The sequence below is a fragment of the Ptychodera flava genome, chromosome 1 (genome assembly GCF_041260155.1).
Source record: "Ptychodera flava strain L36383 chromosome 1, AS_Pfla_20210202, whole genome shotgun sequence".
NCBI lineage: Eukaryota > Metazoa > Hemichordata > Enteropneusta > Ptychoderidae > Ptychodera > Ptychodera flava.
The window spans coordinates 44999548-45015676 of NC_091928.1; the positions used below are offsets into that span (position 1 = coordinate 44999548).

Below are 16129 nucleotides of genomic sequence, written 5' to 3' on the forward strand. Positions count from 1 at the left end.
AAAGTTCTGTTTAAATTAGCAAATATTCATTTTCCTTTATTAACTCTCCAAAGGTCTTTTGTCAAATTGCATTTCAACTTATCGGTGTCCACGTGACCGTTTGCCATGTTGAAAAGCAAAATGCAAATTTGATTCAAAATCCCATAATTTCTATTTTGAATTTAGGCGTGGTTGATAGAGATTTTCCCCCTCATGTAAATAATGGACACTTTTATAAACAGCCAATCAGATTGAACAAAAACGTGACAAGTAGGCGATTGACGTATGACTTGATTGAACACAATAATCATTCTTTAACAACATTTTTCCAACGATGAACTTCATTGCATTGATGTCAAATACGTCAAACATGTTTTTCCCTTCAACCAAATAGTAGACAGCAACATGATGAAAGTCATTAGAAGTTTTGTCGAATTTCACAGCATACTTACGGAGATACACCGGACCATTCACAAAAAGTTTGTTGCGTACTTCGTGTGTTAAAAGAGTTTTGCTACTTTCCTTTCAGTGGCCAGAACTCAGTGGCCAGAACGGCCTGTTGACACTGCCTTGTAAGAGCCTGGATAAGAATCTACGACTGATCTTTTGAAACATGCCATGAATTGTGTAAAGATCGCATAAAACTAGGCATTTGACTGTCTACTATTACCATTTTTACGCAGAAAGACATAATTTTTAACTTTTCAAGTTTAATTCGTTTATGCACTGCGACATGTGCAAAGCAGGTTAGAAGGACACCACTAAAGAACACTGGCGGGAGAGAAAATATTGAATTTTTCTTCATTCCGTTCAACGTCCTGTGTAAATATGTCCAGTGGAAATGATGGCGTCTGAAATTGAATCTGTCTGATTCTGGGTGAACATGATAGGTTTGTCGGAATTCTAAATTGTTACTGTATCATGCATTTAAATGTCGGTGAAATGGCGGCCTTATCCTAACCCCAAAGTTAACGTATCATCAAGACATTGAATACTATCATGACGTTTATTGTTTTCCCAACAGACTCTTTAGACAAATTGGAGATGCGAATCAAACTATGGTTCGATGTTAATTGTGGCAGAAATCAGCATGTTGTAGTTGACGATACCCTCTCTCAGTGTTTGGAATGAAAATTTACGTATGGAGGACAATGTAGTAAGTGTCTTTGTCACGCGTGATTTATTCAAACATTAAATGGGCTTTCTCCGATTGGTTCATATTCGGTGAATGCAGAAATATTCCAGTGTTTATTCAAGACTTGTTTCTTTACCTAAGATATATAAAGAATGAGTTAAGAAACTAGGCGCAGCACCTATTTTGCTTTCAAATGGGAGCCCATCGTTTTTAAAGATGGTCCTTGCAAAAGTGTTTTCATTGGAACGGCGCCATCTCACGAGTTGTGAAATAGAAATATTGAAAGTTGCTCTTCACATTAGCCGACCTTCCTGAGTACATTGCTATAATAGTAATTTGTCCTGTACCGTATCGGTGTCATTCGCTGAGGTTGACAGAATTCAAACTGAAGAACATTGAGTTCGTAGGCCAGCGCTCCCACCACAAAGGCCAAATAGAGCGCCATCAACGTCAGTCCTGTTTTCTTGTCTAATTTCCACTTGTTGATCGCTACAATTAGCACGCCAACAGTCGTTGAGCCCAACAGCATTACTGTCACGTAGGTGAGCCCCGTCTCTCTCATGGTCAAGGCCGGCGCTTGGCATGTCTCCGCGGCAAGTATGACAGTTTGAATGAACCACGGCAAGCCTAGTCCAACCAGGATGATGAAGATGTTGGCGCCCATCAAGTTGGATACTGCCATGTCGCCGAAACCTGGCACCAAAGGAACACAATTATAGAAATATTACACAGTTGAAGTACAAAATTGTGCGTTGCCCTTAACATATATCTCCGAAAATTAGAGTAGGTGGGTCGGAAGAGTTTTTGTCTTTTTTGGTGGCTGAGACACATAAAATACCATAATATCTGCAGAATTTACTCGAAAAGTTTTGAAAATGCAAAAGAAATGTGTAGATCGTAGGGTTGTTTTCCTAGGGTGAGTCGGGCTACCGGAAACACATAGATTGTTTTATTTGGCCTTACGTGTTTTATTTGGCCTTACGAAGAAACTCTCAAATGAGGTTAAACTTCCATATCAAGACAGATATCCATGTGAACTTTTCCAAATCGGGAAGAAAAACATTTGTCATATATAATCCCTCATCTTTCTCCCTTGATTTGCTTTTTGCCATATTAATATATTGACAGCCTTTTAGGTGTACTCGCACTTCAACATTCCTTTCTGTAGGCAGCTTACATTGAAACTTGAATATTTTTCTGATAAAATATACATTATCTTGTAGATACTATAAAGCAGTGGTCGATCTCTTCAGTTTGTTAGTGGTGTGGTTCTCATGAACAGAATCTCGAGGCCCCTTAACTAGGTGTTACGATATCAATGACATTGGCAAGTTTTCATTCCTTCAGGAGACTGCTTCATAAAAACAAAATGAAAATTGCAGAATCTTGACATTGTTTTCCGTCCCTCATTAAAGGACTATTGCACAGGTCTTGGTGACCAAATTAACCATCTTAACTTATGCGTCATAAGATACTGTTCGTATTAATATACAAAAACGGCAGTCGTTGAGAAATAAATACTCATGTAATGTCAAGATACGGAATCAAGACAGACGACGAAATAAGCGAGTCTTCCCTTACCGGCCCTGGCAACCATTATACTTGAAATCAAATCTGGCGCGCTGATTGCAACGACTAAAAGTGTCAAGCCAACAGCTTCTTCCCGTACCAGAAATGTATACCCTGAAAATCAAATTCCGAGGAACATTACAGATCAGGTGTCACAATACCCACACATTAAGGTTTGATTCTGAACATATCGGCCAAAATTTATTGTATTTTGCCTAAATTTGATTCGAATGAAACATACATATGGCGAATAAGGCCTAATAAGGCTACTCACTGTAATATTTCTTGGAATAGGGTTTCTAAATATAAATTTGAAGCAAGGGCCATATTGAAAATTGAATATTTGATGTATTTTAAATTTTGCAGATAACATTTAAGGCAACCCCAAGAATAACTCTATCCAGATGGCCTACACCCTGAAATATTTGATCTCGCTCACGGCTGCAAGCCAGCGGGTCAAAATACTGTATTTGCCTTTAAACACTAGACTTCAGCCTTCCTGGTCGCAGTATCCTTCGGCTGATTCGCTCTCGTGATTGCGATTTTTTTTCTTTGTTTCACTTATAGGGGAATAGTTTTGATGCGTGTCTGTACGGCTGATAATTAATCATACGAAATCTGTGCTGTCGACTATCAATGGACAAAAAAAGATTTGAATCCTTATTATGAAAATCCCCTTTTTCCCCGTATAGAAAGACTTACTAATTAGCGGAAAGTAAATAATTTCATTCTTGGAAACTCACTAACCTATGATTATCACCATCCAGACTAAGATGTAGGAAAATACCATTATCCAGACGGTAGACATGAGGAAAGTAACGATGAACCAACTACTCCAACGCTCCGTTCGACAATCAGGGACAGTCAGAAATAAGACACAGTATACAGGAAGTGACGTAAACCATAGAATGCCTCGACAAAAACCACTTACTGGTATTTTGAAGGGTTTAAAATCTCCTGAACTAGAATCTAAAATTAAAAAAAAACACGACCAAAGGTTTATTATTTTTATAAGTCACACAGCTTGACTCCCAGTATAGACTCCAAGATGACATCCGGCAATCAATTTTCGTTGGAATAATTTTAACATGGAGTCCTGTGCGTTATATTGTCGAAGGACAAGCGTATTATTCGAAGGAATGAAACGTAAACGGAAAAAACGTTCAATAAGATGTATAAGCGCCCTATCAGTATGTAATGTATGTATATGTACATGTATGTATGTATGTATGTATGTATGTATGTATGTATGTATGTATGTATGTATGTATGTATGTATGTATGTGCACATATATCTTTGATCTATCTGTCTATCTATCAACGTATCTGTACATGCATGTGTGCTGGTTTGTAGGCGGGCAGGTAGTAGGGTATTGTCAACATGTGAATCTATTTGTTTGTGTATGGCACTGTATCTATGTATTTGTGTATATTTATCTTGTATTATGTTTATGACGCAAACCTAGACATCTAGTGTTTTTTAAGTAATTAAGTACGCAAGGTAAATTGAAAAACTCCCTATTACATGTTACCTATCCTGCAGGTCTTTGTGGATACTTCGATAGATAATCAGTTGAGTTCTGTCGGTTTGAAAGTAAAATCAAACAACCCAGCCAACTATCTTGCTGACTTCTCCTGTATGATCCATGTTCAAAGGTATCTTCTGAAAGACAGGTCGACTGTTTTGACACAACTGAAGCAAGTTCAACCATACGGATGTAAAAGATCATATTTTTGTTTTGCGAAGGAAACCTACTTTATCCATTTGCTCTGATTGTAGAAACTGACGTATGTATTCGACATTCATTCAAGCTATGTTACCTTCTTTGTTTTCTGCAGTTTCAGTTACATCACCATCGACGTTGGTGTCGCTGTCTTCTCCATCGCCGCCTTTCAAGGCATCATATTCTGTCTTCTCTGTCCCTGATGATATCGGCCGTCCCTCGCCCATTTCCGACTCCGACGTTTTCACATTACTCGAGCAAATGCTCCATTTTCGCAGGCAGATGACTACGAGCACATAGGATGTGTAAATGATTAGCATACAAATAGCTTCATACCTGGGAAAATTAAAAACATCGATACATCATTTATTACTACTCTTGTGTGATTAACTTCGGAATGTTTAATTCAGCGGTTAAATGCAAGATTATTATTTTAAATAACAGGCCAGCTATCAGACAACCGAACACGGTTAATGGATTATGCATTAAAGTAAGAGATGTCTACTGCGAATAGAAAAAGTGTAAAGTGTAGATGTACTGTAAAATAATATTGAATATTTTTTAAGATCCAGCAGCTGAAACTTTTGACCAGTTTTCCCCAATTTGATTTTAGTGTTGACTAAAGTTTGTTGTCCCATTCCCTAAGGCATGTTGGCACACAATACAGATACCGTAAAAGGATGTAAAAGTCGTCCACAATAAGAGCAGTTTGTACACCGAACAGTCGCCGCAAGTACGGGGCGACACAGGGTTTATGGCGACTGTCTTTCATATTACAATCGCACTGAAAGTTCACATAAATACATACATACATACATACATACATACATACATACATACATACATGCATGCATGCATGCATGCATACATACACACATACACACACACACACAGACACACATACATACAGTAGTACCCTCATTATTGTAGCTTTTTTACATTTTTCTGCGTTAAACAGGCTAGACCAGCAAAAGTACTGATATCTGTACCAGAGTTTATTTTTGGTTGTACAGCCATAAAAAATGCGATTTTCTCCGAGCTTGAATGAGTTGAAAAGCAATAATCTCTAAAATAGAAAATTAACTGTGTTTGAAGCTTTTTTTACATTGGCTGAAGCTCTGTCGAGTATGTCTTTCCCGGATAGACATTGTACCACTACCGTTCACTGTAATCTTATGAAAGCTAACAGGTAAATTATGGCCTGCGAAATTGTGGCAAAATGAACATAATTTATGCATGCATATTCTGTAAATGGATACAGTTGACTATTTTAAAATTTTGTCAAGTTTTTTTTTAGATATTTGAGGTTTCAATACAGATAAGAATTACAAAGAGTCACTGGAAAGCAAGCCATGGACTCTATACATGAATACATACCAAAACACTTTATCATCGTAGACGACAACGACCAGTGCAACCACTGCCAACAAAAAGTACAGTGAATTTCGCAACATGGGGCCCCATGATAAGGGGAGAGGCTAGAAAAAATGAGCGATAATCGATTATTAGCCGTGGAGTACAGAAATTTCGATAGAAAAGTTGCAGTTCATCTGTTTATGGCTTTCGCTCATTTAAGTTTCGCTCAGACACTGAGCACAAAATTATTTTGATTGTGTACAGGATAAATTTTTTGAAAACGATATTGCGCGCGGTTTATTTGTCACAGACTAAAAAACATTACTCTAAAAGGTTATTTAAGAGTTGACAATTAAATGTGCAAAACCAAAAGTAGTTGACATTAAAAGGGGTTTTGAAGTGATTATACATCTAAATTTACGACTGTCATGTTAGTGATAAAGCAGATCAGGGTGTATAAAATGACTTTGAGAGGCACGCGCCTAACTCACGACGAGTTTCCACTCAAGTACATCAGGTAGGTTGGTTGATTGTTTGGACTGAAACTCATGATTATACGCAAAATAAATCACTTTGCAGAGTTTGACGAAATTCAACTTAAACTTTTGGTGCTGCTATGTATAATTGGGACCGTCCCAACGATGTAGAATAATGTAGATATTGTGCGACATTTTTGCCAAGTTGTCACGCGCTCTGCTACTGCGTCCTGAGAAGGTGCATGATCTGTCAATCTAATTCGGAGGCGATACACGTAGTATGTACACTCAGAGGTAATAAAATTGTTTACCGAAATCAAAAGTTAATCAGTGAAGCGGAATAAGTGAATTTAAAATGGCAAACTTGTGAAATTGTAGAGAAAAATTACAACCTAAGGGCATGACTATTTATAACTGTTTATGTGTAAGAGATGATAGGTGTATGCAATGGCAACTTGACAGTTTGAATTTACATCCTACGGTAGACAATGTTATCTTGATGAAAAAAACCCTGACACTTAAATTAACATATATTTTTCGCAACAAAATGTCTTGAATAGTTCACTAGGACAAATCTATGATAATAGAACATAACAAATGAAGAGTTTCACTTCAACTAGACGGCAATGTTACTGTTTACTTACCGTTTTTGCGCAAACTCCGCACAGACCAATCAGAAACAGCATACTAAAAGCACACTCGCCAATGATGGCGCTCATACCGATATTATCCTTAACGACAAAGACTCCTTAAGAAGAAAAAAAGAATGAATTATAAACATATTTTGTAAATTTGTAATTAAAACCAAATTAACAAGCCTGAGAAGTTCTGAAAAACGAGAGAAATGTTGTCAAATATTGAACGTGTCCATCGGTCACGGACTGCAAAAATTATCGTTGAAAAATTGTGGGCATAAATTAAATCATCATGTCAGGTATTTGTTGAGTACTTATCTCAGGAGGCAAAGCAGCTGTTTCTCAAGTTGAAGACTGTCATCGAGTTTCTAATATGACTGCATTATAGCATGCTAATAAACTTTTGTCTACATAAATTATACGTAGTAGGCCGGTCAAAAGCTACAGAGACCTCTTCGAATGGAAACAGAAAATCTTTTCACCCATTTTCCAAAGCAATATCCATGGAAACATACATTTTTCTATTTCAACCATAACTATTATAAAAAATTGAAAGTTTGCTGTTTTACAGTAATAAGAGTGAGCGACTTTAAAGACCGATTTAAATCTATTTTCCCTTAATTGAGAACACTGGTTGGTTATCACCCGTCTCGGTCGCAGACGACACCATCACCTTTGTTTGCCTTTTTAAAATTGCCGGCATGCGTAGATGGCACCTTTTAACTTATCCGGGTAACAGCTATCAAAACTGTTACCCGGTAATTGGTTCTTCTATCAGTTGTGAGAGATGCAAGGGAGGAAAAGAGAGTGAAGGGTCAACAGACGACATTTGAGAAAAAAAGAAGGGGTTTGAAAATACCATCTGCTTATGGTCACATTCAAGGAAAATAAACGAAGTGAGTTATAGTTGAGGTCTTTCCCGATTGTCAGTGGGGAAAATGGATGGTGTGCGTTATGAAATAATTTGTTACTGGCCATATGTAAGAGTCAAAATGCATTTGCTTTCCCCTTGGGTCCGCGGGTCACCTGAAACCCCTGGTGAGAAAGTCTGGGCTCTAGCTTTCTATCTTGGGAAACAAATTGTTTTCGGCGAGTCACAGGCCCTTGGGGAAACAAACATACGTTTTACTGTTTTCTCTGTGGCCAGTCAACATGTGCATTCTCGTCTCATGTCAATTCATATTCTATGTTATTTCTGCTTTCCGTTAACAACTGGCAAATTAGCCACGGAGTTGACCTATGAGCCTGGTGCACATTCTGAACAGCCATACAAGGACATACAGACATTTGCCTTTATATATACTACATAACCTACATAAGCAAGCAATCCTTGCTGACTGACTTACCGACCGAAGAAATGACCAATCCCGAAGCAGAGCACCCCGCTGCCATGAACGTCGCTCCGGCAACTTCTGGCGGAATATCCAATTCTGGAGGAAAGATGTGTGATATTTAACAAAACTTTAGCATTAATTTTTTATGTTCTTTTAGTATTTTTGTTCTGTGTGAAAAAGGCATGCAGTCTCTCGTTTTACGACCCAAATCATGTAAGAACATCTGCGTTTAACTCGTTAACACAGACTCTGTGTGTACTGTCCGTTTTCTTTTGTTGACAGATTAATTTATTCCAAATTATATGATGCATTTCTGCAATAACGTCTCGGTGCACATTGCAAAAGCTACTACTCGCTCGGAATACAAGAATATATGTGAACGACAACTATACATCCGGGTAAGTAACTTAAAAATTCCCCGCTGAAGCAAAATAGCACCTGTCCTGATAGTTGTGTCTCACACACTGGATAATTGGTATACCTCGACTCTGAGTTCGGCAACCCAAAACTCGGGAAATTATTTCTGCCTACTAATCAGGTAGACGACAGTAAATTTCCATCTGCCTGTTAAGCTGCCCCGTGCGGACATAACTTATTTCCTTCTCTGACGCAAGCAATGATAGATCTTCTGAAGTAACGGCTATCCCCCTTTCGATAACCTCGTACATTGGTATGCGTCGAAGGCACACTGCTATCGGAGACAAAGTTTAAGACTCTGGAAATCAAAATTTCTGCACCAGCTGTTAGCTTTTGTTGTCTGAATTTTGAAATTAAGCTCGACGAAAGAACTAAGTTTACGCCATTGTCATTTTTTTTTCAATTTGGAAAATGTTAATGTTTGATAAATTCTAAATTGAGGTTATTTAATTCTGTGTGAAGGAAATTGCACGACTAGTTCTAAATTCTATTTCCGGATTATTTAAAGTTTCTGTCCATTCAGCATGTTTTTTTACTGTTTATACCTAATCTTCAATGCATTAGTCGGGTATCTAGAGTATAGTAAACATCTATCTGTTGCGTACGGCGCTCTGCCAACCGCTGAAAAAGAAATATTGTTCCTCGAATTTGCAAAGCAACAGAGGCGGCCAGCGAATTTTGTTTGGTTTTTACTTATAACTTGGAGTCTAGATTTTACAAATTGTTAACAATAATAGAGGCCATACATGTACAGGCACTGTTGACAGAACGAATTCTGAACATTTTCACATGCTCCCAGAAGAAAACTTAAAAACATGTAAAAAGTATGCACAAAACGCCCCCAACAGTAAAACAATTGAAGCGGTATTGTCTTTTAACTTCCTCAAGGCGGGTCTAACGATTGTGCTTTATCATTTGCGTCTCAAAAGCGATATTTCGAACACTCACATTTTATAATACCTTCTAGTGTATTATTTGCGAAGATTTATTTAGAAACCTATTAAGCCAGTGAAGTTTTTCATCGTCTTGTTTTATGGCAGTCGAAAATTCTACTTATTCCATTTAAGTAAACACGGACGTAGCTGCTATTTTTTCAAATATCGGTTTATGTGGGTAATTGTTTCAAATTTATAGACTGTGCAAACTTTGCTCGGTTACCCTGGACTTACCGGATCTCAAGCTCACCATCCTCTAATAGTGAGACTGGTACCCTAACCACTGCTCCAAGGTGCCTTCAGAAATGCGACCTCACACAATAATATTTTAACTGGCTTGACGGCGTTTTCTTTTGAACAAAATATGCCCCTCTAAATTGAGTTTGCCCATCAACGCAAAATTAGAAATTGCAGGACACTTCGATGAACAAACATTTGTGGAATTCTCGGCGATGATAATAACGGAATATGTTGAATCGATTGTAATATTCGTAAAATGCAAACAATTATCGTTGAGATGAGTTCAACATTTTCACAGCAGCGATACATTTTTCTTTCGGCTATATTGGTCGATGTCATCTGTTCGTTATTTTTGACGTTACATAATGTTACTTCAGCATTTGTGCGATATGTAGTTTCAACAAGGCCGGGTTTATCACTGCTTGCGATGCTATAAAACGGCAGGATAGCGCGTCACATTTGTTTTCGTCCCAGACGACACATTAGAAATGTATCTCGCCCTTTTCATGTAGTGGATCATAGGGAACGATTTTCATGAAAACGCCCGAACTCTGGTCTAAATTTTTACAAAAAAATATTTATCGTTCTTTTTTTTGCATTTTTCTCGAACAAGTAAAATTGCTAATATTGCATGAAATAGGGAAAGTCTAACACGTTTTCATACTAAGTTGGCGCGCAAAACTTGTCAGAATATTGAAGTTTGTCGGTGTTTTGGCGACCATGATCCTAACCATGATCACAACCACGATTCTATAGACACAGTTATTATAGTTTTGGATAGTTTATAATTTTTATCCTTGTCCGACTTTCATGGTAAGAATTCAACACCAGAGCACAACTGATGTTTCGATTAAACGTAATCACATATATATTAACTGTTATAGTTTGTATTAAAGAATTGATTCTAGCTACCTCAAAAAGCGTTTGTCTTGTGCTAAGGGGACAAACTACATAATATTGCATGCTTTGTGGGTAAAAGTCGACATATCACCTCAGCAAGAGTTCGAGATAGTGATCTAATAAATACTTTTAACACTTATATAATCGGTTTCATGGCACATAAAGTGTCGTTTGTTCGTGAAACTAGCTAAAATCATTCATCTTTTCAACTTTTTAGGCCTTCATGGTATCATGAAATTCCTGTGTAACCTAAATTTTACTTCGCTATCTGTACTTACAGAAATGCGCAATATTGAAAATATGGTCAACGTTCTAATATTTTTATGTCTCACTTAGGTGGCAAAATTAGAAACGATTTCGACAATGCGTAAAACATTTCCGAATTAAGATCGAGCACGCTTCGAAAGTGAATGACTCAAATGTTCCTCAAACTTTCCTTAGGAAACTTTAAAACATTCTCTTTCGAAGTCAAGAATAAGAATTCAGAATGACCGTGTAATTCTGGTACTAGTGAAACAAATCACCTACGTACCACTAACTGACACTTGGAATTCAAAATGGCTGCCATCCCCCGTGTTACCTCTATACGGAAAAAAGTTAAATTTCAAAAATACTAAGACGTAGAAAACTTTGCCTACTCCGACAGCTTCAATTTAAGCCCATATATGCGGTAGACCTGAAAAGTATTGTAAAAATATGAGAGTCTAAATATCTGTCCCCGAGGCGCATCCTACCTTAAAACGTGCAGTATGTAATTCAAATACTAAAATCATAGTTGGAAACTGAACTTACTTTTGCAGATGCATCTCAACGACGGTACAAAATAGTGATAACATAGCAGAATAAGGGCGTATGTGAGATATGCCGCCATGGCGATATGGAAGACGACAGCGCCATGCCGTCGTTGAAATTCTGTGAAGAGATCGGGTGGAAAGCTGTCCAGCGGTGGTTTCAAGCACTCCAGTTCAGCTGACAAGGGGCCAGTCGTATTGTTAAGCTGCATGGTGTTGTCAACGGAGGATGAGAGTTCGTTTTCACTCTTTAAACATGTCCGTGATGGCTTTCCTATGTTTCAATATCTGTGCCGCCAGCCTGCTATCGCCAGTGACAGCCCTCCTGCATCGAAAAGAGAATTTTTCCGCCGATACTTCAAAAATTACGAGAACAAAAGCCAGATGTGCCGTCAAATGAACGATTTAATGGTTGCGCTTTGACCATATGGTAACACGTTATAGGGGTCATGTCGCAGTATTCATTCGTCACTTCGTGCGTTTTTCAAATGAGCTATAGCGTAGCATTATTTACAGATGGCCTGGCCATTACCACGTTGAAATTTCGCTGTGTGTGTGCAAGCAAGAGCGTTAATACGTAGTTTTCAGGCACTATCGTAGATCTTTTGGTCTTCATAAAAATAAACGAGTTCAATAGAAATTGTGCAGATGAACAAAGTCTCCAAGCTATCCAATCTCGTTGTTACGCCATTTTCACCATTTTAGGTTTAATATGAAGGCTTACTGTAGGTGTGTCTGTTCTACACCCCTGTGCTCTGGCCTTCGGACAAGTATTTCACACAGTTTTGTGTTTCTCTTCAAATTTTGGGATAAAAGTTAATGTTTCACAGTCACTAAGTGTTATTTTGAACACAAACTTTGACATCTACTAGCAAAATGGTAGCAGATGTCGTTTTTGCCACTCATATGTACAGCGTACTTCATTTTTAATTGTCAAGTCCCTTTTTATAGAATATGCTGGCACAGGCTTGTAAATGATCTTACGTATGGTTCATTATACAAGCAACAAAAAACGCTCGAGGTTGCAGAGATATCAATTAAGGGAATAGTCGTTTAAAATTTTGAAGGTTTTTGGTCAATGATACTCATTAAAAACAAGGGGTGCTCGCACCTGTTATCAAGGCGTTAATGAAGAACGTTTCAACGGATTTAAAACCCAGAAATCGATCTTATTGAATATTGAATATCGTTTCTCCTGTCTTTAACTTAATGATGAGTAATTGCTTCAACACTGTGGTGTCCTTTGATGCGATAATCAGCATTTTATAGATTCTCTAACTTTAGATTGAAAAACGATAATATTATGTACGCTTCTACACCGCAAAGTGTTCTGGAAATGTACGGTGTCATATTGTCAATATGGCATTTATATATTTAAATGTGAATCGTAGTCACTGTGGACAAAAATAGGCTTGGACATATATCTCATTTTCCAAAAGATTTAGACTCATGTTACATGAACGCGTTTCCATGGACACTTTCTACTGTGTGTGGTGTTTACGGAGATAATAAGCAAGTTCAAACGGGTTCCGACAAAAATAGATCTGTATTACCAGAGTCCTGGAATTGTCTTCAAAGCATTGATCATGATTTCTTCAAAATTTTCAGGACCATTTCCATCGTCTGGATCTGATAACGTTACTTTCCTAGTTAGCTAGGATGTATATTTTGATGGTGAAACTGGACGACAGCAAAACACAATATTATACTCTTACCTGATGTATGCTTGCGATGATTGTGTTTCACCTCTTGCTGTTAACACCGTCAAAACATCTGACGCGAAAGCGTTTCAAGTCGCGCTGTCTTTCAAACTTCATCAGTTTATCAACGGTTAGCGTCTGCAGTCGCGCTTTGCTTCCTCAAAACTTTGAGCGAGTATCCCTGTCATCGTCAGATTTGAGGGCGCAAGCGACGGATCACATATGCTGTACGCAGAATCCCTCCGCCAATCTGGATGTCGAATAATACAATACCGCTTGCAGTGGCTAATAGATCAACCGTCCCGGATGTGAAAATAAATCAAATGGATAAAATGTCATCGTTGAAACATTTATTGAGTCGTTTCCAAAAAGGAACAATACCTGCACAGTTCACGCTCTAATTTATCATTCGTGATTTAAATTCAGTACTCCTGCTAATTTTCAAATGTCACGGCGCAAAATTAAATAAACCTTCAATTCTAAGCCCTGTATGCATAATAGAATCCCGCAGCCCGTGTTCATAGTGGTTTCTAATGTAATTTATTAGAATAATACTCTCTGAGTTTATTTAGAGAAACATTCTCAAGTTGTCGAGTTTAATAAGGGGACACTACACTGATGCAACTACTCTACTATTTGATCAATTGATTGTTATATACAATCAAGACTTCAGTGTTAATTCGTGTGTCAAGCATCGATTCATAGGCCTGAGATGAAAAGTTAGAAATTCATTTTCTTTACAGCATAGGGAGGCTGAAAAAGTGAACAAACACTGAAACAAAGTCAAGCCCTATTACCTAGACGGAAGGAAAATCATGGTAGCATTGAAGTTACCGTGTGAATATGTATTTATTTATTTATTTATTTATTCGTTGTTTTTTGTTGTGTTTTTTTTTATTGGCAATTGACATTCAGTATTTACATGGTGTTTGCCCTTTGTTTTCCTATGAAATTTTTTGTTGAGCAAGGTGGTCAATTTGTATGTAAATCAAGCTAATAAATAAGCTGCCCCTTTAGCGTCTTTATCGGGGGGGCGACATTACACGACAATGGCACGTTAGGATGATGTAAGGCTTTTTGACCATTGAACGTTATAGATCTATACCCTAGTATAATTTTGTCTGCAGGTACCAGTATATTTCTTTGGGGCACAATTCTTCCAGTGAGCGTTCCACTTTAGCTTTGAAAAAAAAAACCAACGTTCTGGAGGCAATTAAGAAGACCATCGAGACAAATGGTACGATGGAACTTATCAAGAGAAGCAAACATTTGAAATCAAGTTATTCATCCACGTAAGCGGATCTGTCATTTTTTTCACTGACAATTCGTGCAAACAGACTTACCAAACGGCGGATTTAATTGGATTTGACAGTTTGCGGATTAACGAGTGATGTTTTATTAATCGCACAACAAGAATTTCCAATTACAGGTAACGCAGGTGATGAAGGAATCCCAGCGACTCAGGAAATGGATATGTTCCGACGCCGCAGGATGCACCTGTAACCATGGCAACCAGCATTGGAAACAGTAGGAACAATGTGTCAGCCGTGCCTATGTGACCTTCGAAAACTAATGGGTACAGGCAGTGTGAAAATGATTGATTTTTTTATGAAAACGAATCGTTAATTGTCTTCTTCCAAATGGCCAGTGCAAATATTTAATATTCCATGCCAGTTTTTGATTATCATTCCACTTTTTCTGATTCACAGTGTCTACTAGTATACTTAATGCTCGCCATTTCCGAATTTGTGTAGAAACCGAAAGAAGAGATAAATAATGTGCATAACATATTTATTATTACGAGCTTGTAGGTCGGTCCTCAACATAACAGAGCCGAGCATTAACACAACAATGTAGGAATGAATAATAACATCACACACAAAAAGAGATCCAGACGAACCATGGTGTGAAATATATTCCTCACACTCATGTTTTGCGTTCTTTAGAGGGGTGTCGATTTTGTCTTTCGGGGTTTTTTCATGGATGAACGTTCGCCTTTGTCCGTGGCAAGCTTTGTTTACGGGGAGCTGTTTGCACAGCGCGATTTTAACTGTTTACAGAAACTACATGTTCATACATGTTCATTAATTACGTCATCCGTATGGCTTAAACACATTCGACGTGTTCTATCCGTGTGTATACTCTGCGATTTCAGGAGTTTTGATGTTTTTTTAATCTTTTATTGCAAATTAGTACACTTTATCATCCTTGATTCAGGTCACTTAGCTTGCAGCCACATATCGCTGCATACCACAGCCACGCATTACTGCATAATGCAGACAGGTAATACTTAATAAAACAGCCTAGTATTACCATACAATAGAGCCAGGTATTCCTGCCTGCCAGTTTTACTGCGTAATAAAGTCAGGTATTGTATCAAGACGATCAGGCATTACCTGCGTAATAGAGCTTGTTTTTACGGCATCATACAGCCAGATATTACTGCACCATACAGCCAGATAATACTGCACCATACAGCCAGGTATTACTGCATAATAAAGCCAGATATTACTGCATAATACAGCCAGATATTACTGCATAATACAGCCAGATATTACTGCATCATACAGCCAGATATTACTGCATGATACAGCCAGATATTACTGCATAATACAGCCAGATATTACTGCATGATACGATCAAATATTACTGCATGATACAGCCAAATATTACTGCATGATACAGCCAGATATTACTGCATAATACAGCCAGATATTACTGCATAATACAGCCAGATATTACTGCATGATACAGCTAGATATTACTGCATAATACAGCCAAATAGTACTGCATGATACGGCCAAATATTACTGCATGATACGGCCTAATATTACTGCATGATACGGCCAAATATTACTGCATGATACGGCCAGATATTACGCATAATACAGCCAGATATTACTGCATGATACAGCCAGATATTACTGCATGATACAGC

At 37.9% G+C, this 16129-nt stretch overlaps 1 protein-coding gene across 1 annotated transcript; it reads right to left on the reverse strand.

The window, feature by feature from the left end:
* Positions 1 to 971: 971 nt before the first annotated feature.
* On the reverse strand, positions 972 to 13450 carry LOC139138932 (sodium/potassium/calcium exchanger 3-like). Its single transcript, XM_070707557.1, has 9 exons — positions 13207 to 13450; positions 11493 to 11816; positions 8221 to 8304; positions 6884 to 6987; positions 5785 to 5885; positions 4505 to 4743; positions 3431 to 3652; positions 2696 to 2797; positions 972 to 1807 (listed from the first exon to the last, which is right to left on the reverse strand). The coding sequence occupies exons 2-9, from the start codon at positions 11701 to 11703 to the stop codon at positions 1413 to 1415; spliced, it is 1458 nt and encodes a 485-aa protein (XP_070563658.1). The 5' UTR covers positions 11704 to 11816; positions 13207 to 13450; the 3' UTR covers positions 972 to 1412.
* Between the last annotated feature and the right edge of the window lie 2679 nt (positions 13451 to 16129).

Bases quoted from the DNA above. Each gene is read 5' to 3' on its own strand.
- LOC139138932 (XM_070707557.1), bottom strand. From the start codon at position 11,703: ATGCAGCTTAACAATACGACTGGCCCCTTGTCAGCTGAACTGGAGTGC. The intron at 4,744-5,784 runs GTATGTATTCAT...TAATTTTCCCAG, and splicing joins TACGATGATAAAGTGTTTTG to GTATGAAGCTATTTGTATGC. The intron at 3,653-4,504 runs GTAACATAGCTT...TTTTAATTTTAG, and splicing joins AACTGCAGAAAACAAAGAAG to ATTCTAGTTCAGGAGATTTT.